Source organism: Halichoerus grypus, chromosome 6, assembly GCF_964656455.1.
Source record: "Halichoerus grypus chromosome 6, mHalGry1.hap1.1, whole genome shotgun sequence".
Lineage (NCBI taxonomy): Eukaryota > Metazoa > Chordata > Mammalia > Carnivora > Phocidae > Halichoerus > Halichoerus grypus.
The window spans coordinates 117,370,674-117,397,221 of NC_135717.1; the positions used below are offsets into that span (position 1 = coordinate 117,370,674).

Below are 26,548 nucleotides of genomic sequence, written 5' to 3' on the forward strand. Positions count from 1 at the left end.
TATATCATTAGTTGATACAATTCTCGAAAGTATTATCAATCCCATTTTTACAGATAAAGGAATTGAAATGTAAAGAGTTTAAGTAACGTACCCAAGGTCACACAACTGGTAAACAGAGCTGGGTAAGGATTAGAAAGAAAGAGGGAGAAGAATGAAGGGGGGGAAATCGGAGGGGGAGAAGAACCATGAGAGACGATGGACTCTGAAAAACAAACTGAGGGTTCTAGAGGGGAGGGGGGTGGGAGGATGGGTTAGCCTGGTGATGGGTATTGAGGAGGGCACGTTCTGCATGGAGCACTGGGTGTTATGCACAAACAATGACTCATGGAACACTATATCTAAAACTAATGATGTAATGTATGGGGATTAACCTAACAATAAAAAAATTAAAATGCAAAAAAAAAAAGAAAGAAAGAGGGAGATAGGAAGTAAAATCGGTAAACCAAAGAAGCCGCTGATATACATCAAATACGACATAAAAGTGCAAATCTCTGATGTAAGGCTTCAACTCTGACAGATCACACTAGAAAGACGTACTTTTTACATAAAAGTACACCTAATAAAATGTCAGCCATCCACCAGATCTTCAATACTACTAACAAATAAGGAAGCCTCTAACCTTGATTGAGGTACGTCAGAGTTTCATCATGGAGTTTCACTGCTGGAGACGTGGCAGCACAGAGCACATATTGAAAAGGCAGGATTTTATTCTCATTATCAGGGGGCAAACTCGACTCTTCTTGCTTAAAAATGGGCAATGCAAGGACATCACTGAAATAAAACAAACAACTTATGTTAACATCTGACAGTGGTGCAAAAGTGGATTTATGTTTAAACAATTTAACTGCAATTTGGTTTGGAAAACTATAAACATTACTCACTTTGATGAAGTTTCTTCCCATTCAGTTCAGATTACCTGCTGTGCTATCCCCCCTCACAACAATGTGGGCAATGACAGATATTCACTGCTAAAACTGTTTAGACAGGGGTTCCTAAAAGGGCTCTGAGAATCATACGCAGAGTTCCAAAATGTCAGTTTAGGACACTCAGTAATGTATTTGTTCTTCGAAAGGCACCACTGCAGTTATCTCTATAACCATATCAGCTGATCTACTCTAGGGACTAAAACAAGACTCAGAATTCCTAGAAGCCACTTGAAAAGGACAAATCAATGACCAGGATATATTTCAAGGTCAGCTTTCATTCTGTGGAATATAACTAACTAAAAGTGGTGTGTTTCAGTCCCTGAAAGCCTTAGGCAAATCTTAGACAAGCTCTCTAGTCTTCATTCCTTCATCTATAAAATGGGAATCACATTTGCTGTCTAGAGTAAATATGTGAGAAAATATTTTGGAAACCGTAAGGGACTAAAATTGATGTATAGGATTAACAATAATTTTCCCTCATAAACTCCAGCCGTGGTTAGTGGGAAAGAATATCCTGGGCCCTATCCTGGAGACCTACTGTTGTGATCAACATTTGCCGCAGACCAAACTTGAAAAGAATCTTAAGAGATGTACCAAATTAGGGGCGCGTGGGTGGCTGTCGGTTGGGCGTCTGCCTTGGGCTCAGGTCATGATCCCGGAGTTCCAGGATCAAGCCCTGCATTGGGCAACCTGCTTGGCGGGCTCCCTCTCCCTCTGCTCCTACCCCCCACCCCCCGCTCGTGCTCTCTCTCTAATAAATAAATAAAATCTTTTAAAAAAAAGAGAGATGTACCAAATTAAGGAGTATTTCCAACTATCTCAAGACATGCCACAAAATTCTCAAAATAAAATGTATTTTAATTCACTTACAGAATTTGTACCTGTATTCACTAGAACAGCTAAAGTTAAAAAGAAAGACAACCCAAATGTTGGCAAGGATGCGGAGCAACCAGAACTATTCTTTTCCAGCAGTAGTGTAAAATAACACAGCCAATTTAGAAAAAGGTTTGACTGTTCCTTTTTTTTTTTTTTTTTAAAGATTTTATTTATTTATCTGACAGAGAGAGACACAGTGAGAGAGAGAACACAAGCAGGGGAGTGGGAGAGGGAGAAGCAGGCTTCCCACGGAGCAGGGAGTCCAACGTGGGGCTCGATCCCAGAACCCTGGAATCATGACCTGAGCTGAAGGCAGACGCTTAACGACTGAGCCACCCAGGCGCCCCCAGGTTTGACTGTTTCTTATAAAATTAAGTATCTATCTGCCCTTTGGTCCAGCAATTCTACTCATAGGTATTTATCCAAGAGAAACGAAAATATAAGTCCACTCAAGGCTGTACATAAATGCCATAGCATAAAAGCAAAAATTGGAAAGAATCCAAATGTTTGTAATTAAGAGAACTGGATGTACAAACTGTGGTATATTCATACGATGGAATACCAGTCAGCGAAACGAAGGAGTGCAACAACATGGATGCATCTCACAGACATAATACCGAACAAAAGAAGCTAGATAAAAAGAATATATAATGTACGATTCCATTTATATGATGTTCTAAAACAGGCAAAGCTAAGGAGAACAGTGGTTTCCTGGCAGGGCAGAGATTGACTTGGAAGATATAAAAGGGAACTTTCTGGGGAGATAAAAATGTTCTATAGAACGCTAAGTGTGTGGGTTACATGGCAATTCTTTATATGCACCTCAGCAGTACACATTCTCCCCAAACAGTACAGAATCATTACATTCAGGCAAAAACAACCATTGATAGAAAACTGGCTGCACTCCTATAAATCTTAGAGACATTATCAATTCTTACTGGAAAACAAAATAAACAGAAAATGTTCTGATTATTGTCCTAACAATCCACATAGGAGTAATAAAAATTTAACGGCATAAATGCTTTAAAAAAAAGGGGGGGGGTGGCGGAGGGAAGAGAAAAGAAAGAAATTTCTCTTTCTGCTGTTGTCTAAATAGCAAGGCTATATGTTATTAGTTGAATCCTGGCACCCGAAATGCAAACCAGTTTTTATGAAACACAAGTTTCTTGATGCTAAAAGGTATTTCAAAGGCTAGAAAAACAAAAGGTGCTTTCTTCTCCCTGAGGCCTTGAGGTATGTGTGCCTTGCTCAAAGGGTTGGGGTTGAGTGGAGGTGAAGAATCCTTCTTTCTGTCTATATTAATGTCATGTGAAACATACTACTGATCCCTTGAGACTATATAAAACTGTAGAAGCACTGGGTTTTCTAGAAAAGTACTCCAACCCAGTTCTTCCACTTCTCAAAATCAGGAAGCTACCAATGCTCCCACAACAAATAGTACAGAAAATAAAGCAAAACACTACAAAACTTTAGAAACATGATGCTAGTCTTTGGGAGACTTTGTTGCCTTATCATTCTCAACAAGTATCTCAATACATATCATTCTCAAATATACCACATCTGATGATTCCTTGAAAGATTAGTGAAGATCATCAGGAATCAAGGCGAATCGGATTTTGAAACATAGCAACAGCTCAACCTTTTAGAATGTAGAGTGGTTTTTTTTCCTTCTCAAATATTACTGGCTAGCAAGGTTAATACATAGCAATAGTCCCTAGTCTTCTCAATATAATGTGGCTTTACACCTAATCCCTCATGACTAAGCAATTTGATGCTGAAACTTTAAAACTAATTCTAAAAATTACCCCTAAAATTAACTAACTCAAAACAGCCAAACTAAATACACAAAACTATATTTTCTCATCAGAGATTTTAAGATCCAAAAACGTCAAATATATTTGAATTACTCATGTTCTTGCTACAGTGCATTTCTTTTACTCTGCTGTGGGAGCAAGAGTACCATTCAGTTCCACATTCCTAGAGATGGAGGCTAAAGGTCACTGGTGAGCACAGTTCTAGGACCCTGTCTATAGCAAAACAGTAACAGATTAAGTAAGCAACAATTTTGGAAATACAAAAGTCTGCTCCTTCTCAGAGGTAAACTGAGCATCGATCAGGAAAACCCACTCTGAGTGGTGGAGCCTACGTAGTTGGTACCAATGTACAATTTAGCATTTTATTACATTCTCCAATTGCTTCATGTATTTTTTTTTTTTAAGTAATCTCTACACCCAATGTGGGGCTTGAACTCATGACCCCGAGATCAAGAGTTGCATGCTCCACTGACTGAGCCAGCCAGGGGCCCCTACTTCATGTATTTAATTCATTCCAATGAAACATAAGCTATTTGAAGGAGTAACTTCTCTTTTCTGTGCTTAGTAAGTATTTGTTGATGTGATTTATATTTTTGTTTGCATTTTCCAGAATACTCAGCACTAGTACATTGTGATCATTTTGGAATGTGACATCTGATCAAATATAAGGATACAGAAATCTCACCTGATAAAAAGATAAGTTGAGTATGTGTTAAAAATGTGCATTGCTAAGTGGAAATTCACACCAAGAGTGGAAACAGCAGAAAGCATCTAAATGGAAGTAACAGAGGAACAGAAGCATGATCAAGAATTCTTTCTTTTATCTAACTGGGATTCCATGAAGAGCTGCTTCATGGTCTCCTGAGGCATAAACTACTCTTTTGAGATAAGGCAACCTCTGAGTGGTCTGTAGATATTCACGACTATGTTTTATTTAACCTTCTCCCTCAGGCCTACCATCTGTTGAATGCCCTCTTCTAGAGAGCCTAAGAAGGGAGAGGGAAAGGCTTGATGAGCTCTACCTTGAGTAAGAGAAGCAAGTAGACAGGTTGTCCATAGCACCAAAGAAAATTAGAAACTAACTTGGTTTATATGAGGTCCTAAGCTTCTAACTTCCCTACTTATGCCCTCATTTAGACTCCATCATGATGAAAACATCTGAAGCAAAACATGGCAATACCCCTGTGTCAGTCCCAGTGTGAAAGAGCAAGAACTAGAGAGGCTACATTCTACTCTGAGGTCAGCTTCAAAAGAAAAAAAAAAAAATCCAGTAAATAACTAGTCAGAACACCTTAAAGAAGAGGGGAAAGCAGACTGATTTCCCAGATTTGTGGGAAGGCTGACAGGGCAGATCAGGGAGACCTGGTAAGAAGAGATGGTGCTGCAGGTTTTAACACAAAGCTAGTGAGATTCCTTACTACTGAGTAATGGTAAAATAAGAGTACTTTCTGGTGGGCACCCTCTGTCACAGAAAGTAATAAAAGATTTCTCCTGTCTGAACATCTACTTTTTGAAAAATCACATTCAACTAAAAAGCAGCATATATTTTAAAAATTGCCTTGCTGGGGTGCCTGGGTGGCTCAGTCAGTTAAGTATCCCACACTTGGTTTCAGCTCTTGGTTTTGTGAGGATTGAGCCCCACTATGGGCTCCACACCCTGGGTGTGGAGCCTGCTTGGGATTCTCTTTCTCTCTCTCTCCCTCTGCTGCTCCCTCCCCCCCTAAAAAAAAACTGCCTTGGGGTGCCTGGGTGGCTTAGTTAGTTAAGCGGCTGATTCTTGATTTTGGCTCAGGTCGTGATCTTTGTGAGATCAAGCCCCTCATTGGGCTCCACGCTCAGCAGGAATCTGCTTCTCTCCCTCTGCCCCTCCCACTGCTTGCACACTCTCTCTCTCTCTCTCTCTAAAATAAATAAATAAATCTTTTAAAAAAATTGTTTGCTAATTATTCTATCACCAGGAAGGCAGAAGAAATGAGTAGAATTTTAATTCTGAACTGAATTTGACCAAGAAGAAACTGATCAGAAAAGAGGAAGTGGTGGGAGCCTGAAAAGGAAGCAGCCAAGCCAGATAAGTAAAAAGAACAAAGAACATAGCCAGATGTGGTTCCTAGTCTCTAAGAGAACAGGCTTCAAAAAACAATGACAATAGGACCCAAGCCCATGGCCTGAGATAATAAAAGGGGAGACAACAGGACTGAGGATCTCAAAAATGAAATTTTGCCAATCTCACATTATCTGAGATAGAGGGGAAAAAAGAGGGGAGGTATCTAAAGAGACTAAATGGAAAGCTCACTGTCAGCTCAGAATTAGAAGGACATGCCCAAGAAAAATACATATAAAAGGGGGGCGCCTGGGTGGCTCAGTCGTTAAGCTTCTGCCTTCGGCTCAGGTCATGATCCCAGGGTCCTGGGATCGAGCCCCGCATCGAGCCCCACATCGGGATCACTGCTCTGCGGGAAGCCTGCTTCTCCCTCTGCCACTCTCCCTGCTTCTGTTCCCTCTCTCGCTGTCTCTCTCTCTCTGTCAACTAAATAAAATAAAATAAAATAAAACTATAAAAAAAAGAAAAATACATATAAAAGGAAAGAAACTATTAAAAAAAAAGTGGCACTGATATATATATAAGCAGCTTGAGGTGAAACCCAGAATGTGCTGAGACTTACAAAAAGTATAAGGAAGACACAGGTCCACTCTTTGATGTAAATAGTGTATTACTGATTAAAACACTAACATATTAGGGGCGCCTGGGTAGCTCAGTTGGTTAGGCGACTGCCTTTGGCTCGAGTCACGATCCTGGAGTCCCGGGATCGAGTCCCGCATCAGGCTTCCCACTCGGTGGGGAGTCTGCTTCTCCCTCTGACCCTCACCCCTCTCATGCTCTGTCTCATTCTCTCTCTCTCAAATAAATAAATAAATAAAATCTTTAAAAAAAAAAAACAAAAAAACACTAACATATTAATTATGAGTATTTGGCAGGACACAGGGATCACTAGGAGCCATAACCAAACTAACTCATTTTCCTATTTTTAACACAGTATGACCAGGGAATGCTGTAAAGATAAATACTTCTGGATTTTCAAGGTGAAAAATATGAATTTTGTAATAGTTAAGTGGCTTCATAGATCACTATATAAACCATACCTAAAGAGTACAGGTAAGTCTAGAAGGTTTAGTAGTATGTCACAGGACCCCAGAGAAACTTGTCCTCTGCAACATTTTTTTAAAATGATTTGGGGGGAGCCTGGGTGGCTCAGTTGGTTAAGCGTCTGCCTTCAGCTCAGGTCATGATCCCAGGGTCCTGGGATCAAGCCCCATATCAGGCTCCCTGCTTAGTGGGGAGCCTGCTTCTCCCTCTCCCTCTGCCGCTCCCCCTGCTTGTACTTCTCTGTCTTTCTGTCAAATAAATAAATAAAATCTTTAAAAAACATTTTTTTAAAATGACTTGGATGAGAACACAGAAGAGGATGATGATCAAATATATAAATGATAGGATGAGAAAGCAAATATCCTGTATGATAGAATCAACTTTTAAAGTAATTCTAATTGGCTGGAAGAGGAGGTTAAATCTAACAAGGTAAGATTTAATAAGGATAAATATAATGTCACGCACTTTGAACTAAAAACAGCAAAATGGGCCAATACATGTGAGATAGACTAGGGCTTTAAAAAAAATCTATTTCAATGAGACAAACAGTATAACATGGCTGCCAAAACTGCTGATAGCAGGTTTCATTAGAAACAAAGTCTGATAAGGGAAATGACATTCTTCTCTATGCAAATCAGACTACACTTGAGTACTGTGCTTAGTTCTGAGTGTGGAACCTTAAAAAAAAGAGGACTTTAAGGGGCACCTGGGTGGCTCAGTCACTGAAGTGTCTGACTCTTGGTTTTGTCTCAGGTCATGATCTTAGGGTTGTGGGATCAAGCCCTGTGTTGAGCTCCACACTTGGCACGGAACCTGCTTGTACCTCTTCCTCTGCGCTCTCTCTCATAAATAAAAATAAAATCTTAAAAAAAAAAAAGAGATAGAGAGAGAGAGGACTTTAAAAATCTAAGAAAAGAATAAGGGAGGGGGCCTAGAGTTATGCCATTTTTTTTTTTAGTTTTTTTTTTTTAAGATTTTATTTATTCATTTGAGACACAGAGAGAGAGCATGAGCAGGGAGAGAGGGAGAGGGAGAAGCTGGCTCCCCACTGAGCCAGGAGCCCGATGTGGGGCTCAATTCCAGGACTCTGGGGTCATGACCTGAGCCGAAGGCAGACACTTAACCATCTGAGCCACCCAGGCGCCCCTAGAGTCATGCCATTTGAAGAGTAAGTGAAGGAAATGAGGGTGTCTGTCTGAAGCAAAGTCTTGTTAGGTCTGCTCCATAAAGAGATTTAATCATTGGTTCAGGGTTGGACAAGCTGACCTTTAAAAAATGTCCTCCAAATCAATTCTATTATTTTATTATTCTAAAAAGAATAAATGTTTTGAGGCTGTTTGGGTTTTAGAAGCTGCATTGGGATAAGCTTAGGGATCCTACGGATTATTAGAAATACTAAATGGTATACAGTAGCCTCTAGTAGACAGGCAATCTATTTCCCTGTGATTATTGTCCAATGTCTATTCTACAGCATCTGCTATAGAAGGTAGCAGCCGAATGATAACTATACAAGCCTATATACTGGCTTGTAAATCTGTCTATACAGTTTGTTTTTTTTTTAATTTTTTTGACCCTTGTGTATTTGCCATGACAAAACAAGGACTAAACGAATCATCATAAAGGCATGGACAACATCTAGGCATGCAAACTCTTCCATATACCAAATCCAAAAGACTCATCACTAGTTTTCTCTAACACAGACAATTTCTAAAAATTGTACTCTTGGGACACCTGGGTGGCTCAGTTGGTTAAGCATCTGTCTTTGGCTCAGGTCATGATCCCAGGGTCCTGGGATTGAGCCCTGCATTGGGCTCCTTGCTCAGCGGGGAGCCTGCTTCTCCCTCTCCCTCTGCCCCTGCTCTTGTTCTGTCAAATAAATAAATAAAATCTTAAAAAAAATCAAAATGGTATTCTCAGTTAAAGTCAAAACAAAGGTTTTGAATTCTTAGAAAAAGCCCACATCTTATTTACCCATGATGATTCTAATGAACCATGCTCTCAGAATACATTCTTCTAAACTAAGTATGAACTAGCTGGTAAGTGGAATACAAGTTTCCTGAGGTACTGGTTAACTCCCTTTTTAAAAAGAAAACTTCAATTATTCATTCAAATATTTATTGAGTACCTACTAGTACCAGACACTATTCTAAGTACTAAAAACTACGTATCAGGGGCGCCTGAGTGGCTCAGTTGGTTAAGCAACTGCCTTCGGCTCAGGTCATGATCCTGGAGTCCCAGAATCGAGTCCCACATCGGGCTCCCTGCTCAGTGGGGAGTCTGCTTCTCCCTCCGACCCTACCCCTTCTCATGTACTTTCTCTCTCATTCTCTCTCAAATAAATAAAATCTTTAAAAAAATAAATAAATAATAAAAAAAATAAAAACTATGTATCAGTTTTTTTAAATGAAATTATTTTCCTTCTTTCTTCTTTTATTCCCCCTTCCTTTGGTCTTCCATGTTTCAGGAATAGGCAATGAATGGTACATCTTTTTAGTTCTCACAATTTTTTTTAATGCAAAGTTTATGACATCATCTATTCCCCATCCTGTACTCACTTCTCCCTGACCAATTTACTAAGTTCTTTTTCATTTATGCTTAACTTACACCTAAACAATTGCTAGACAGTTCCTATCTATAGGAGAGCAAATGCTGAACACAGAGCTTGGGGGACAAATGAAAATAAATGAAATCTAGATGATCCAAATGTAGCCTTGGTGTTTTTTGTTGGTGGTGGTGGTGGTTTTTTTTAGCAGGGAGGGGCAGAGGGCAAGGGAGAAAGAATCTTTTTTAAGATTTTATGTATTTATTTTGAGAGAGAGAACACACGCACACACACGTGAGCAGAAGGGAGGAGAGAAAGAATCTCAAGCAAACCCCACACTGAGCATGGAGCCAGATTCAGGGCTCAATCTTACGACTGTGAGATCACGACCCAAGCAGAATCAAGAGTCGGACGCTTAACCGACTGAGCCACCAGGCACCCCAAGGAGTAATAGCTTTCTTTTTTTTTTTTTTTAAGATTTTATTTCTTTATTTGACAGAGAGAGAGATAGTGAGAGCAAGAACACAAGCAGGGGGAGTGGGAGAGGGAGAAGCAGGCTTCCCACCGAGCAGGGAGCCCGATGTGCGGCTCGATCCCAGGACCCTGGGATCATGACCTGAGCCGAAGGCAGACGCTTAACGACTGAGCCACCCAGGCGCCCAGGAGTAATAGCTTTCACTTTTGTGTTTTGGGGAACTTTCTTGAACTGCCATATGATGTCACTCGTATCTGGGAATCTAAAAAACAAATGAATAAAGAAACAAAAGCAGAATCAGAGCTATAGAGAACAAACTGATGGTTGCCAGAGGGAAGAGGGGGAGGGAGGGGATGGGCAAAATGGGTGAAGGGGAATGGGAGATACAGGCTTCCAGTTATGGAAAGAATAAGTCACAGGAATAAAAGGCACAGCGTAAGGAATACAGTCAGTTATATTATAAGAGCGTTGCATGGTGACAGATGGCAGCTACACTTGTGGGGAGCCCAGCATAACATGTAAAGAACTTGAACCATTGTGTTGTACACCTGAAACTAAAGTAATACTACTGTATGTCAATTATACTCTAATTTTAAAAATGTAAATAATAAATAAATAAAACAAGTTAATGCTATAAAAACTACACTGTCAGTGAAACACACTTATTTTTGCTCTTCTGGTAAAGAAACAGTAGTAAAGAATTTGAACAATATGGTCAGATCCAAAGAATAAGCAACTGGGTAAAAAAACAAAAGAAAGTATGAGAGACGGTAAGAGAAAAAGAGAGAAAATAAATGTGGATAATAAGCAGTCTGGCCCCATTAAGAGAACGATAGGACAACCACCTCTTTTCCTCCATCTTTTTCATATGCTCTAGCCCTATGGCTTTCAATTTTTTTTCCTTTTTTCTTTTTAAAAAATATTTTATTTATTTATTTGTCGAGAGAGAGTGAGAGAGCACAAACAGGGGGAGCGGCAGGCAGAGGGAGAAGCAGGCTCCCTGCCAAGCAAGGAGCCCAATGCGGGACTCGATCCCAGGACCCTGGGATCACAACCTGAGCTGAAGCCAGATGCCCAAGTGACTGAGCCACCCAGGCATTCTCAAATTTTTCTGAATACCATTTACATTAAGTAAGTCATTTGGGGTGGGGGACAGAGGAAGAAGGAGAATCTTATGGAGGCCTGACGTGGAGCTCGATCTCACAACCCTGAGATCACGAACTGACCTGAAAATCAACAGTCGGACACTTAACCGACTGAGCTATCCAGGCACCCCCCAAGTAAGTCATTTTTATATTAAGACCCAGTACATGTGTCTACAGAACTGAAACAAGTTTCACAAAACAATACTTATTAATATTGGTATTTTCTATTTGACTTCATTTTTAAAAAATGTTGACCACAACCAGCAGTTTGAAAAACAGTGCTGCTCATCTTTCCCTTAAAACTTTGCACTAGGGGCACCTGGGTAGCTCAGTCAGTTAAAGCGGCTGCCTTTGGCTCAGGTCATGATCTCAGGGTCCTGGGATTGAGCTCCACGTGGGGCTCTCTGCTCGGCAGGGAGTCTGCTTCTCCCTCTCCCTCTGCCTTCCACTCTCCTTGCTTGTGCTCTCTTTATCTGTCAAATAAGTAAATAAAATCTTTTTTTTTTTTTAAAGATTTTATTTATTTATCTGAGAGAGAGAATTGGAGACAGAGAGCATGAGAGGGGGAGGATCAGAGGGAGAAGCAGACTCCCCGCTGAGCAGGGAGCCCGATGTGGGACTCGATCCCGGGACTCCAGGATCATGACCTGAGCCGAAGGCGGTTGCTTAACCAACTGAGCCACCCAGGCGCCCATAAGTAAATAAAATCTTAAAAAAAAAAACACTTTGCACTAAATTAATTTACAGTCCCTTTATCAGTATTCAAGAAACTAATATAGGGACACCTGGGTGGCTCAGTCGGTTAAGTGTCTGCTCGGGTCATGATCCCGGGGTCCTGGGATTGAGCCCTGAGTTGGGCTACCCGCTTAGCGGGGAGTCTGCGTCTCTCTCTCCCTCTGTCCGCGCCCCCCCCCACTCGTGTGCTCTCTCTCAAATAAATAAAAAAATCTTTTTTTTTTTGGTGGGCAGCAAAGCAAGATTTATTGAGCAATAGTAAAGTGATAATACAAAGCTCCCAAGGAGGGAGGGGACCCGAGAGGGTTGCCCTAAATTAAAAAATCTTTTAAAAAACCCCAAAAACTAACACAATAAAAGACAAGTCTTCCAGATGAGACTGTCATTCGGCTACTTAAGAACAGGGATGTTGGGGCGCCTGGGTGGCTCAGTCATTAAGCGTCTGCCTTTAGCTCAGGTCATGATCTCAGGGTCCTGGGATCAAGCCCTGCATTGGGCTCCCTGATCCCCGGGAAGCCTGCTTCTCCATCTCCCACTCCCCCTGCTTGTGTTCCTGCTCTTGCTATCACTCTCTGTCAAATAAATAAATAAAATCTTAAAAAAAAAAAAAAAAGAACAGGGATGTTACCTACTCTAATAGATAATTAAACAAATAGAGACTCACATGGAGAGTAAATACAGACAGTATTCAACAGAAAAGCGACTCCTCCTCAACTCATTCTTGTTAGCTCCCTTTGGTGGTCTCATTTTTAATTCATAGAGCACATAACTCTCCACTGCAAAGCAATAAAAAGCACTGCGAAATCTAACGGCCAGCATGTTTGCACTGAAGACTGTCTTAAAAACTGCAATCCCAATCCTGCTTTTTATTTTTATTTATTTTTTATTTTTTATTTTTTTAAAGATTTTTTAAATTTATTTATTTGAGAGAGAGAATGAGAGAGAGAGAGAGAGAGCACATGAGAGGGGGGAGGGTCAGAGGGAGAAGCAGACTCCCTGCCGAGCCAGGAGCCCGATGCGGGACTCGATCCAGGGACTCCAGGATCATGACCTGAGCCGAAGGCAGTCGCTTAACCAACTGAGCCACCCAGGCGCCCCAATCCCAATCCTGCTTTTTAAGTCAGAAAATATTTGGAAGTAAAATAGCTCTCAAGTCATTTTCTGCTGTAACTTGTAGACTGCATTACTAAATTAAAGGAGTCAGGTCTGCATGGAAGGTATATAAATATCAGTGGCCGTTAACCTTGGGTGCATATTAACAATCAATGGCGGGGGTGGGGGGGTAATTAAAACTCCTTTCCAGGCCATATCCTGCGCCAATTAAATCAGAAGGGGTGGGGGGATCGTGAGCTTAATTACTAAGTGCTACGTCTTTTTTTTTTTTTTTTTTTTTAATATTTTTATTTATTTATTCGAGAGAGAGAATGAGAGAGAGAGAGCATGAGAGGGGGGAGGGTCAGAGGGAGAAGCAGACTCCCTGCCGAGCAGGGAGCCCGATGTGGGACTCAATCCCGGGACTCCAGGATCATGACCCGAGCCGAAGGCAGTTGCTTAACCAACTGAGCCACCCAGGCATCCCACTAAGTACTATGTCTTAATAAGCCAATATAATGGGTTTGATTTCTGTCATCTAAGATGACCACCTCTCTATACCAAAATCTGATTTTACAAGGTCCTCAGTGAGCCATCTTGAAACATTATCTCTAAGAGAAAGGGAGTTTGTTCAGGTCTATACATATGTATCACCAAATCCAACTACTAGGGGGAAAACACTCAGCTTGACATTGAATCACTAAATCTCCTCAATCTTTTTTTTTTTTTTTCCATTTATTCAGCAAATAATCTTTGAGCACCTACTATCTTCTGGGCCTATTTTAGATGGCAGGGATAGAACAGTAATCAAGTTATAGATGAAGTCCCCTTATAAAGTATTACATCATTGTCTAAATTTCTATCTCTGCACAGCAATAAATCATACTGCATCATTCTATAAATATCTATTGTTTTCCTACATTCCGTTCATTGTCCTTACAGTATTACAAATACTCAAGTAAGCATAAATGAATTATTTTAAAATATAGAGCAAAAGTGATGTAACTCAAAAAGGCTTAGTACATCTCTAGCAGGTGTTTTATACACTCTGCCCTGAGTAGCTTAACTCTACTACTCCCTTCCAACTTCAAACCTGGAATGCAGACTGTCCAGTGAATAGGACATTAAAATGCCAAGTGAGCAGTAGATAAAAACACCACTTCTGGATTTTATGCTGATGCTGCCCCTGATAGAGATATTGGTCATCTGACAAGTCTTTCTTTAGAAACAGTATTTCTAGAACTTTTTTCTAGATCTCAATACTGGGCTTACTATTCTTTAAGCACTTTAAGAAGTACTCCTAGATATGAACCATTCTATTTCTTCAGCACAGTTATGAGAGACCAGTGGTTTGAAAGTTGTTATTCATCATGTTTATCTCAAAGTTTACCCAAAAATGAAGCTAATTTCTCTCCCCCCACCCATCTCTGAATCTTCCTCATTTCTACTCTGCTGAATTATTTGCCAATTACTACTTATTTACTTCTATAAGCAATGTGCATTTTATTTTCCTTTAGCTTAGAAAGTCACTGAAAACTTCTCACTTCAAACCTGTCTGCAAGCCTTACTTATTTTGGAAGCTGAAAAGTATCCAACCAATGTCAGATACAAATCTACTTCCAGAAAACTCATAAGATATTACAGGTTTAATCAAAGAAATCTGAATCAGCAAAGCCCTACCTCAGGAGATTTGCCAGATATAGGCCTGCTTTCTCAGTTTTTTTCCTACATTACAGGATTAGCTCTTACCAGCCTATAAATCTCATTAAGACACTGCTAATTGAAAACATCACCTGTGGCATCATTAGTACCAGGCTCTTTTATGAAATTTGAAATTACCGACTCTTCCCATTAGGTGATGAATGGTAACCTGCAACAGTATTCATGGGTTATATATTCCAAGAATCTGACAATTTTGATACAGAAAGTGGAACTCCCATTTCAGTATTCAAAATCTGGTATCTACCATCATAGTATGACCTACATGGGAAAACAACAAGGGAAATCGCACTTAGACCCTTATGGTACTGAGCCTCAAAGCTTCTTTTCAGGTCCAAATGTCTACCAGTTCTTTTCTCCCCCCCTCCAGTTTAGCTTCCCTCCCTCTTCATGGGCAAGCATCACTCACCACCTATCCTTTGGGGTTCTTCTGCCTTGCTCATTCCATCCCCACTACCAAGCCTAGCTTCAAAGCCCCCAAATCTCCCTTGTCTCCCATTCCTCCCAAGCACGGATTTGTTCTTTAACGCTTTTAACTGCTAATGACTTTTGGGAAAATCCTAAAACTACCAGAGCATTAGTCCTATGAAATGGTAAAAAGGCTTTAACTATCTCTCTCCCCTTATGCTCACAGTGGTTAAGTTGTATGAAAATTGCTCTTCCCTCAGACTACACCTTTGATGAAAGCCCAGTCTTCTAAAATGGCCAACACACTCCCTGGAGGTATCTCAAATTAGGCCTGATGATGTAATCAAAGCAGACCTGTTATTTACTCCCTTTCTTTTATGGATAGTAGATAGATGAAAGTAATTTGCATTTCTAAAGATATGCAGAGCAGAAGATACCCAGTTCACTAAGCTTCGACCCTTCTCAGGAATGATAACTAGCTTTTTATCATTATCCTCCAATCTGTGTCAGAGTAACCTTTAAAAATGTAAATTTAAAATGTCATTACCCTGTTTACAACTCTTCATCACTTCCCAGGGAAATCATGATAAAGTACTAGCTCCTCAACTGAGCTCCCAAGGTCTTTCCAAAGTGGACCCAGTTTACCTTTTCATGTCTCATCTCTCATTATACGTCCCACATCTCTGTTCCCCTTTTAAAAGTTCCTTTCCAACAAACTGCAGTTCCTTTCCCTTGTTCTCCTTCACTCCCGCTCAACTATTGCCACAGATTTTTTACATATAAATTCACATTTAACCCATATAATAATGCTGTGGGGCATTCCTCATTTGCCAGTTGAGGAAACTGAAACTCAAGTAATAGATGTTAAAAATTTGCCCAAGGTTACACAGCTCGTGAAGAGCATATATAAATCCAAGTTTATGCATCCATTCAATAAATACTTTTGTGAGCACTTCTGTGCCTGGTTGGCACTGTTTCAGGCAGGGAGGAAACTAAAATTTTATCCAAATTTTGTCCTTCTTTATTATTACTCAATGGCCGGCATAAAGCAACACCTGTTCAAAACATTCCTGGGGGGAGGCGGGGTGCCTGGGTGGCTCAGCCCATTAAGCCTCTGACTCTTGTCATGATCTCAGGGTTGTGAGATCCTGCTCCATGGCAGGGGGCGGGGGGGGGGGGGGGGAGTGCTGGGAGGGTGTGGAGCGTGGAGCCTGCTTAAGATTCTCTCTCAGGGTGCCACGGTGGCTCAGTGGTTGGGAGTCAGGTCATGATCCCGGGGTCCTGGGATCGAGCCCCACATCAGGCTCCCTGCTCAGCGGGGAGTCTGATTCTCCCTCTGCCTCTGCCTCTGCCCCTCAGCTTGTGCTCTCTCTCTCACTCACTCTCTCTCAAATAAATAAAGTAAAAAAAAAAAAAAAAACCTCTCTCTCCCTCTTCCCAGCCTCCCTCTCGCTCTGTAAAACAACAAAACAAAAACATTCCTGAGGAAAAAACCATAATCAAAAGCTTCTGTTCAATGTTTCAAAGATGTTTCTAAAGGTGGTGTGCTCCAACACTTCCACATGGCTATTTGTTCCATTCATACTAAGAGAATGAGAGTACCAATAACTGATTTCACTAAAAGGACTCAAAGCTTTTGCAATAATTGACTCCCTTGCCCAGAAGCTAAATTTCAGATTTCTGCCTGGCTGGTTCTTTTTCATCACTCAGGTCTCTGCTAAATTGTCATGTCTACAAAGAGATATTCCTGGTCACTCTACCTAAAGTAGATCCTATATATTTTCATCATGGCACTTCTTTCTGAAATTTCCTTGTCTATCTACTCCCTCTCTCATAAAAATCCAAGCTCCAAGAATGCCAGGACCTCATTTGTCTTGTCACCCTAGTATCAACAAGACCTGGCTATAGTAGATACTCAATAAATACTATTTAAATGATTAAAATAGGGGCGCCTGGGTGGCTCAGTCGGTTAAGCGTCTGCCTTCGGCTCAGGTCATGATCCCAGGGTCCTGGGATCGAGCCCCGCATCGGGCTCCCTGCTCGGCGGGGAGCCTGCTTCTCCCTCTCTCTCTGCTGCTCCCCCTGCTTGTGCTCTATCCCTCTCTCTCTCTCAAATAAAATCTTAAAAAAAAAATTAAATGATTAAAATAATAATAATAATAATAATAATAATAATGATAATATGCCCATTAGAAAATCTGGGTCTTTATAATTAGGCTACCCAGCAAGCATGACTGGGTTATACTTGTGGACAAATAGTCCAGGAAATGCTGCTATCATTTATTATCAAAACTGCACGGAGGACTTGGCTATCTACAACCCCTGTGGGGAACTCCTAAGTATTTGGAAGTTACTTGCAGTTGCCTCTCCACATACAATTTAACTAATTAAATCTGTCATACAACATGTTTTTTTTTTTTTTAAGATTTTATTTATTTGACAGAGAGAGACACAGCAAGAGAGGGAACACAAGCAGGGGGAGTGGGAGAGGGAGAAGCAGACTTCCTGCGGAGCCGGGAGCCCGATGCGGGGCTCGATTCCAGGACCCTGGGATTGTGACCTGAGCCAAAGGCAGACGCTTAATGACTGAGCCACCCAGGAGCCCCTGTCATACATTTTTTAGGTATCTTCCACTACCAAACCTATGAACCTACCTACCTTTGAAATGGTCTCTTTTGCTCCTAATACAATGAAGGCGAAGTCCTTCCTCCTAGGAAAGGTTCATCCTTACCCATGGACTTGGAATCCGTCCGTTCTCAATTCCCCAGAACTTTATTCCTTTAATTGTCCCAATGTATACACCATCAGTCTCCCTCTACTAAAATATAGTCAGCGTAATCATATTTGAGTATTCCCCGTCTTTAAAAAAAAAAGTCTTCCCACATGCCCCTTCAGCTACTGCTACACTTCTCTGTACCTTTCATAACTGAAAGTCTCTATATACATAGTCTCCACTTCCTCATCTCTGATTCATTCCTCAAACCATGACAGTTAGGCTTTCATTCCACCTTTCCATGGAAACAATCTCCTCTCTGGCCTCTGAACACCCTTTCCTGATTTTCTTCCCACCTCACTAGCAGCATCTCCCCAGCTCCCCTGTGGCAACCCCTCTTCTTCTACAAAACCTCAGGAATTGGTGTTGGTATTCTCTTTCTGTACTCCCAGTGATCTCATTAATTATCATACATTTAAAGTATCACCTCATTCTGATGACTCCCAAACGCACCTACTAGGTCCAGACTCCTATTTTGAACTCCAGATTTAAATACCTACATACCTTTGCCTCCTTGGTGCCTCTCAGGGATATCAAATGGACCAGATTCAAAGGAGAACTCTTGATTTTCCTACCCAGCCTACCTCCCTGCCATGTTTCCCACCCTTGTATTGGATGGCGATATGATCAATCAAAATGCCCAAACTAGGGGCGCCTGGCTGGCTCAGTCAGTAGAGCATGTGACTCTTGATCTCTGGGTTGTGAGGTCGAGCCCCATGTTGGGTGCAGAGATTACTTAAAAACTTTTTATTTATTTATTTATTTATTTATTTAAGTACACTCCACACCCAACGTGGGGCTTGACCTCTCAAATAAATAAATAAATCTAAAAAAATAAATGTTAAAAAAATAAATCACAGCAGTAATAATAGCTAGCATTTATTGAACATCTACTGTTTGCCTGATGCTGTCCTAATTATTTTACATATATTAAAACTCATATTTAATCTTCATGACAACCCCATGAGGTAAGTACTATTATTATCTCTTAAATTAAAACAAGAGGGGGATCCTGGGTGGCTCAGTCAAACGTCTGGCCTTCGGCTCAGGTCATGATCTCAGGGTCCTGGGATCAACCCCGTGTTGGGCTCCCTGCTCAGTGGAGAGCCTGCTTCTCCCTCTCCCTCTGCCCCTCTCCCCTGTTCCTGTTCTCTCACTCTCTCTCTCTCACTGTATCTCAAATAAATAAATAATATCTTAAAAAAAAAATTAGGGGTGCCTGGGTAGCTCAGTCGTTAAGTGTCTGCCTTCGGCTCAGGTCATGATCCCAGGGTCCTGGGATCGAGCCCCGCATCGGGCTCCCTGCTCAGCGGGAAGCCTGCTTCTCCTCTCCCACTCTCCCTGCTTGTGTTCCCTCTCTTTCTCTGCCAAATAAATAAATAATCTTAAAAAAAAAAAAAAAATTAAAGCAAGAGAGGTTAAGTAACTTGCCCAGTCCTGATGGAACCAGATTTCAAGCTCCTAAATCTCGTTCCAGAGGTCACTATGCCGGACTGCCTCTTGCAAAAAGAAGACTAAAGACACGGAGATCAGTTCAAAGTTAATGCAACAGTCCAAATAAGAAATGAGAATCTGAACCAGCAATGAAAGTAGGGAGACAAAGGGGTGAATTCAAAAGATATTCAGATAAGACCTAAATAGAGTGCTATATCATGTTCAAGAGCTGAAAAACTGAATACCATAAAGATGTCAATTTTTCCCAGATTGATCTATAGATTCAATTCCAATTAATATCTCTATTGAATAGATTCAATTTGACAAGTTAACTAAAAAATGTGCACCAATGAGCAAAGCCAAGAAGAGCCAAGATACGCTTTTTTAAGATTTCATTTATTTATTTTAGAGAGTGTGCTCGATCAAGCGGCGGGGGGGGGGGGGGGGGGGGAGCAGAGGGAGAAGGACAAGCGGACTTAGAGCTGAGTGGAGGCCAATACGGTGCTTGAGCTCATGACCCTGAGATCATGACCTGAGCTGAAACCAAGAGTTGGATGCTTAACTGACTGAGCCACTCAGGCACCCTGAGCCAAGACACTCTTAAAGAACAAACAAGACTAGAGATTTACCCTGTCAGATATCAAGAATTATTTCAAAGCATTAGTAATTAAGACATCATGGAATTGACTCAGACAAATTAACCTATATAATAGAATACAGAGCCCATAAAACAACCCTACATATGCGGAAATTTGATTTATGACAGAGGTGGTATTGCTGATCAGTGAAGAAAGTTTGGACTTTTCAAAAAATAATGTTGGAAAAAAGTCAACATCTATACGGGAGGAAAAAATGGAATTGGATCCGTAGCAACACCCAATATGAAAATCATTATTTTTAAAAATTAATTCTAAATGGATTAAAGACTTAAGCATGAAAAATGAAAATGTAAAACTTTATTTTTTACAGATTTTATTTATTTATTTATTTGAGAAAGAATACAAGTGTGGGGGGGCAGGAGAGGGAGGGAGAGGGAGAGAGAAGAGGGAGAGGGAGAGAGAAAAGGGAGAGGGAGAGAGAATTTTGAGCAGACTCCATGCTGAGCACAGAGCCCCACAGCCTGACGTGGGGCTGGACCCCAGGACCCTGAGATCATGACCTGAGCTGAAACCAAGAGTCCGATGCTTTACAGACTGAGCCACCCAGGTACTACAGAAATGTAAAACTTTTAGAAGACAATAATAGGAGAATAACTCTATGGCCTTAGAGTAGGAAGAATTTCTCAGATGAAATAAAAATCACATGCCATAAAGGAAAAGACTGATAAGTTATAACACACTAAATTAAGAACTTTGGAACCAAAGACACATAAAGTGAAATGACAATCCATAAACAGGGAGAATACCAGCTGCACAGATAACTGACAAAAGATGAGGACTCGGGGCACCTGGGTGGCTCAGTCGGTTAAGCATCTGCCTTCAGCTCAGGTCATGATCCCAGGGTCCTGGGATCAAGTCCTGCATTGGGCTCCCGCAGGGAGCCTGCTTCTCCCTCTGACTCTGCCTTTCTCTCCGTCTCTCATGAATAAAAAAAAAAAAAAAAGAAAAGAAAAAAAAGATGAGGACTCAAAATATATTTAAAATTCCTATAAATTAACATGAAAAAGACCAACCCCACCTCCCCCCCCCAAAAAACTTGAATACTTACTTCTCAGGAGAAAACATGAATGGCTAGTAAACATATTAAAAAGGTGCTCAGGGGCACCTGGGTGGCTCAGTCGTTAAGCGTCTGCCTTCAGCTCAGGTCATGATCCCAGGATCCTGGGATCCAGCCCCACATTGGGCTCCCTGCTCTGCGGGAAGCCTGCTTCTCCCTCTCCCACTCCCCCTGCTTGTGTTCCCTCTCTAGCTGTGTCTCTCTCTGTCAAATAAATAAAATATTTTTAAAAAATAAAAATAAAATAAAAAATAAAAAGGTGCTCAGACTCATAAAATATCAGGAAAATGCAAATAAAACCACAATGAAATCCACATCCACTAACTGACAAAAATTAAAACACTGACTAGCTAAGTATTGGTTAGGATGTATAACAATATAAACACTTAAACTCTCAGGTATACCAGGGAAAATAATTTAGCATTATCTTGTATAAAGATACACAAACTTCATAATCCAGCAATTACATTAATCCTACAATCCCTCTGCCTTGAATATCTTCTTTGTCCATCTTTGCATGGCCAAACCTTACTTTTCTTTCAGATACCCCGTCAGGAGGTAAAAGTAGTGTTTCTATGCTCTGAACTCCTACAGCACTTTATAAGTGTCTTGGTATATCAGTTTCTAGCCTGTATCATACCTATTTATATACATGTCTTATCTTCTCTAGCAAATTGTAAGCAAGTAGAGACAAAAACCTGCTTGATTTGTCTTTTAATCCTATAGCACTAGACACAACACTGCATATAGGAGCATATGGTAAAGACTCAAAGCTACACAATCAAGCTGTACAAAACCTAGCATTCAAAAGGCACTCAAATATTTGTGGAATGAAGAAAAATCTGCTTAGTGACTGAACCAACCAAGATTTGATGGGCATACAAAGCATGAACTAGCAGTGAAAGGAAAATCAGAACATCAATTTGTGTATCCCAAGTCCCCAGTCTGTTTTTCTCCCAGATTCCAGCTCGATGATGCATCAGGAGAACTAACTCTCAGCTACAAATGGGAATTACTGCCAACAAGGTGGACAAAGAAGGAGGGCAGGGCAGCAGGAGGTGGAAAAAAGAAAGAAGGTAACAAAGTAGGAGAAGGAAGAAATGGCAACACTGACTGGGGTCATCTTCTGTAAGAATTAAGAGAGCAAGAAACTATAAGGAAGCAAAGAAAAACTTACAGACCTTTGGTAAAAAAGGCAGTGAATGATAGGACAACTTAAAAAGATGAGGAAAGCTAGCCAGCAATCGTTGTGCACTGGACACTTTTTTCCTTAAATTTATTACACAGTATTTCAGACATATAAAAAGACAAAGTATAACCAATACCTGTGTATACTCCACTCAGTTTAAGAGATAAAGCACTAACAGTTGAAGCCCTCTGTATCCTTCTTCCATTATATCCCCCTCCAACTTCCAGAGGCAACAGTAACCTGAATTTGGAGTGAGACATTCTTACTCATTTTTTTTTTTAAAGATTTTATTTATTTATTTGAGAGAGGGAGAGGGAGAAGCAGACTCCCCGCTGAGCAGGGAGCCTGATGCGGAGCTGGATCCCAGGACCCTGGGATCATGACCTGAGCCGAAGGCAGACGCTTAACCGACTGAACCACCCAAGCGCCCTTTACTCATTTCTTTATATTTTTACAGTGGTGCCATTTTTTCAAAAGTAGTGATAAATTTTGTGGCAAAGTGAGGAATCTCACCTAAATACACTGTCCATCATAAGAGACCCAGAATAAAAGGGAAAGTAAAGGAACAGTCGTAACAACTGACCAACTCTAAGACAAAAAAGAGATGGGGATTTAGAAGATGGATAGGTAATAGTTGAAGAGGAAAAAAGTGAAGGCAAACAGTAGTGAAAAAGAAGCAAAGCAAAAAAGAACAAAACTCAATTTTGATAAAGAGAAATAGCTGCCTCAGAAACTGCTACACTAGTTGCCTCTTAAACAAGTAATGAGTGAGTGAGTTCAGTTCACATACCCCATAAATCCACACAAACTACCTGTTAGGTACACCCTTCTACAACACTAGGGGTATACTGCCTCCGTGGAACATTTATTCTAATTGGGGAAAGGGGCAAACCAATGAGTAAGACATCAGATGTTCAGAAAAAGATAAAGCAGAGGACAGAAGGCAGAGTACTGGTGAGAAGAAGGAGCTGATTGCTATTTTATGTGAAAGTGGCTACAGAACCTCTCTCTGATGAAGTGACATTTGAGCAGAAACCTAGAGAAGTGGGCAATGTAGAAGGCTGTTTCAGGAAGAGTAACAGCAAATGCAAAGGCCTTGAGGTGGGAGCGTGCACAGCATTTAAGGAATTGTAAGAGGGCCAGCTGTGGCCGGGACAGAGCAGGCCATGAGAAGAATGAGAAGAGTCCATACAGACATGGTGATCAGAAGGGCATCCCACGTAGATCAGTACCAGAACTGAGACTTCAATTCAAAGTGAGATGCAAAATCACTGGAGAGTTTTCAGGAGAAAAGTAAAATGATCTGCTCTACATTTTATTTTATTTTTTTGCTCTACATTTTAAATAAGGTGATTATCACCTTATTGATGATTTAATTATCATAAATGTATCATATAAACAGGGACACTTTGGTGAGTGGACAAGGGTGTTATTAGTAGTTACCTCAGGACAACAGACATTAACCAGATCTTACTTTTTTTTTTCAAGACCTTAATTTTAAAAGGCTTCTCTGCACAGCCAGTTGGAAGGGGTTCTTCTGGCCAAATCTGGAACAATTTGATCACAATATATAAGTTGTAAAAGATTACAACATAATGAAGTAAAAATCTCCAAGGCGACATTGTTAAACATAAATAAATAAAAAGGGAAAGTTCCTTCTTACAGCAGAAAGCCAACCAATAAATGTAGAAGGAAAGACAATTAGAAAACCATCATTTAGCAAACATCATAAAAGAAAATTGATTAGGGCAAGAGTCATCCACAGCTGCTAAAATTGGTAGGTGAATGCTTGAAAGTAATAGGATATTTTCACAGTCTCACAATATATCTCCACAAGACACTAATTACAAAAGGAAAAATAATAAATTTATAATGGAGAAAACTGGCACACACCACCTTAACTTAGTAGTCAGAATTAACATTGCCAGTAATGGGACCAGTAACAGAATGTGCACCCTAACGTGATACACAGAGAAGAACTCAGCATCCCTTCTTAAGTAGTACCACCCAAAGTGCATGACCTGAATCTATCATGAGCAAACATCAAACAAACCCAAATTGAGGGATAGACTACAAAATAACTGGCCTGTACTCATCAAGTTGTTAATGTCATAAAAATACAGAGTCAGGGGCACCTGGGTGGCTCAGTCAGTCAAGCATCTGCCTTCGGCTCAGGTCATGATCCCAGGGTCCTAGAATGGAGCCCCATGTCAGGATTCCTGCTCAGCGGGGAGTCTGCTTCTCCCTCTCCCACTGCCTGCCGCTCCCCCTGCTTGTGCTCTCTCTCTCTGTCAAATAAATAAATAAAATCTTAAAAAAAAAAAATACAAAGAGTCAGGAACTGTCCTAGATTAAAAGAGACAAAAGACATGACAACTGAATCGATACACAATCGTGGATATTTTTCTGCTATAAAGGACATTATTGGAACAGTTGGCAAAATCTGAATAAGGTCCACAGATTAGATCACAGTACTGTGTGCTAAATTCCTAATTTTGATCAGTATACTATAGTTATGTAAGAGAATTTCATGTTTTGTTGTTTTTTTAAAGATTTTATTTATTTGACAGAGAAAGAGAGAGAGACAGCAAGAGAGGGAACACAAGCAGGGGGAGTGGGAGAGGGAGAAGCAGACTCCCCGCCAAGCAGGGAGCCCGATGCGGGGCTCAATCCCAGGACCCTGGGACCATGACCTGAACCAAAGGCAGACGCTTAATGACTGAGCCACCCAGGTGCCCCGAGAATTTCATGTTTTTTTAAAAATATGCACCGAAGGGGCACCTGGGTGGCTGTCAGTTAAGTGTCTGCCTTCGGCTCGGGTCATGATCTCAGGGTCCTGGAATGGAGCCCCACATCGGGCTCCCTGCTGAGCAGGGGAGTCGGCTTCTCTCTCTGCCCCTCCCCCCACTCATGCACGCACTCTCCCCCTCTCTGTCTTCTCTCTCTCAAATAAATAAAATCTTAAAAAAAAAAATACACACTAAAGTATTTAGGTGTTAAGAGGCACTGCATCTGCAACTTAAACAGTTGTTTTTTTTTTTTTTAATCAAGTAGGCTCCACACCCAGCATGGAGCCCAATGTAGGGCTGAAACTCACAACCCTCAGATCCCGACCTGAGCTGAGATCAAGAGTCAGACACTGGGGTGCCTGGGTGGCTCAGTCGTTAAGCGTCTGCCTTCGGCTCCGGTCATGATCCCAGGATCCAGGGATCAAGTCCCACATCGGGCTCCCTGCTCTGCGGGAAGCCTGCTTCTCCCTCTCCACCTCCCCCAGCTTGTGTTCCCTCTCTCGCTTTCTCTGTATGTCAAATAAATAAAATCTTTAAAAAAAAAAAAAAAGAGTCAGACATTTAACTGACTGAGCTACCGAGGCACCCCTTAAACAGTTCAGAAAAAAAAAATTCTAGGTGTTGGAGAGAAGAGGGAGAAAGGTAAAACAAATATAGCAAAATGTTAACATTTGAGTAATCTTGAAGAGTATTTAGAAATTCTTTGTAGTGTTTTTGCAAATCTTCAAGTCTGAAATTAACTTTTTTATGAACAAAATACACATATACTTATAAAGTTTCTGTGTAGAGAACAGGCTGTGAGGGTGACAAGTGCAGAGCTGGAAGCAGGGCTGGACCAATTAAAAGGCTACTACAGATTAAGGACAGAGGTCGTGAAAGATGCCCAAAGTAGAAAGCTCCAGAAATTGGTCCCTCCACCAAAAATAACTGTTGAGCTGGCAAGAAATGCTTGAACCAACTATTTTGGAAATCTGGAATCTAGTCAAACACCAGCAGCATCCAAGGGAATGCTTGATGAAGAAAGGAGCTGGTAAATTTTAGTGAATTTCAGCATTTGGCATACTATCTATCTTCCCCCAGCTCCCAGTCCCATGGCAGGCAGCTGTGGGGACAGTAGCCTGAGATCCTGTTGCAGGCTGCTGGTGTCAGAGTGGGCAATAGGGACCCTGTCCTCCAAAAATCAAGGTTATATGTTTTGATCACTGCTTTTGATTGCTGAAGAGTTGGCACACAGGCTGGCCATTGTTTTAACCCCTGTGCCAGAGGTGGCTTCCTCAGCAGAGTCAGACAAGGGGATTTAAAGAAACAGAACATTCTTTTTTCCTCTTTTCTTTTCTTCTTAGATTCAGGCATTTAAGAAAATTTCTGTCAAATCACCGGCTGACCATGGAGGTAACAGAAGAGACATCAGTGACCACATAAAACAAGGAACATACCCTTTGCAAAAATACTTTGGGAAAGTCACTAAACAAATGGATAATTTCAGTCTTAATCAAGTAACAACAGTAATCTCTAGGGAGGGAATAGAATCTGCTTTCCAGAGTTACCATATTACAATACTCAAAATGTCCAGTTCTAAACAAAAAATTATAAAACATATAAAAAGACAAAGGAAAGCATGGCCAATTCACAAGAAAAGAGAAATTGACAGAAACTATCCTTGAGCAAGCCCTGAAACTAGACTTAATATACAAACACCTTAAATATGCTCAAAGAGCTGAAGGAAACATGGACAAATAACTAAAGGAAATCAGGAGAACAATGTATGAA

The 26,548-nt window shown here is 40.9% G+C and overlaps 1 protein-coding gene across 10 annotated transcripts in view; it reads right to left on the bottom strand.

Moving 5' to 3' along the window:
- Positions 1-26,548, bottom strand: part of TFCP2 (transcription factor CP2) — a 56,612-nt gene that overhangs the window by 18,980 nt on the left and 11,084 nt on the right. For all 10 annotated transcript variants that reach the window (XM_036098891.2, XM_036098894.2, XM_036098887.2 and 7 more), the window contains exon 2: positions 620-771. In XM_036098891.2, coding sequence (XP_035954784.2) covers positions 620-771 — 152 coding nt within the window. The remainder of the gene's footprint in view (positions 1-619; positions 772-26,548) is intronic.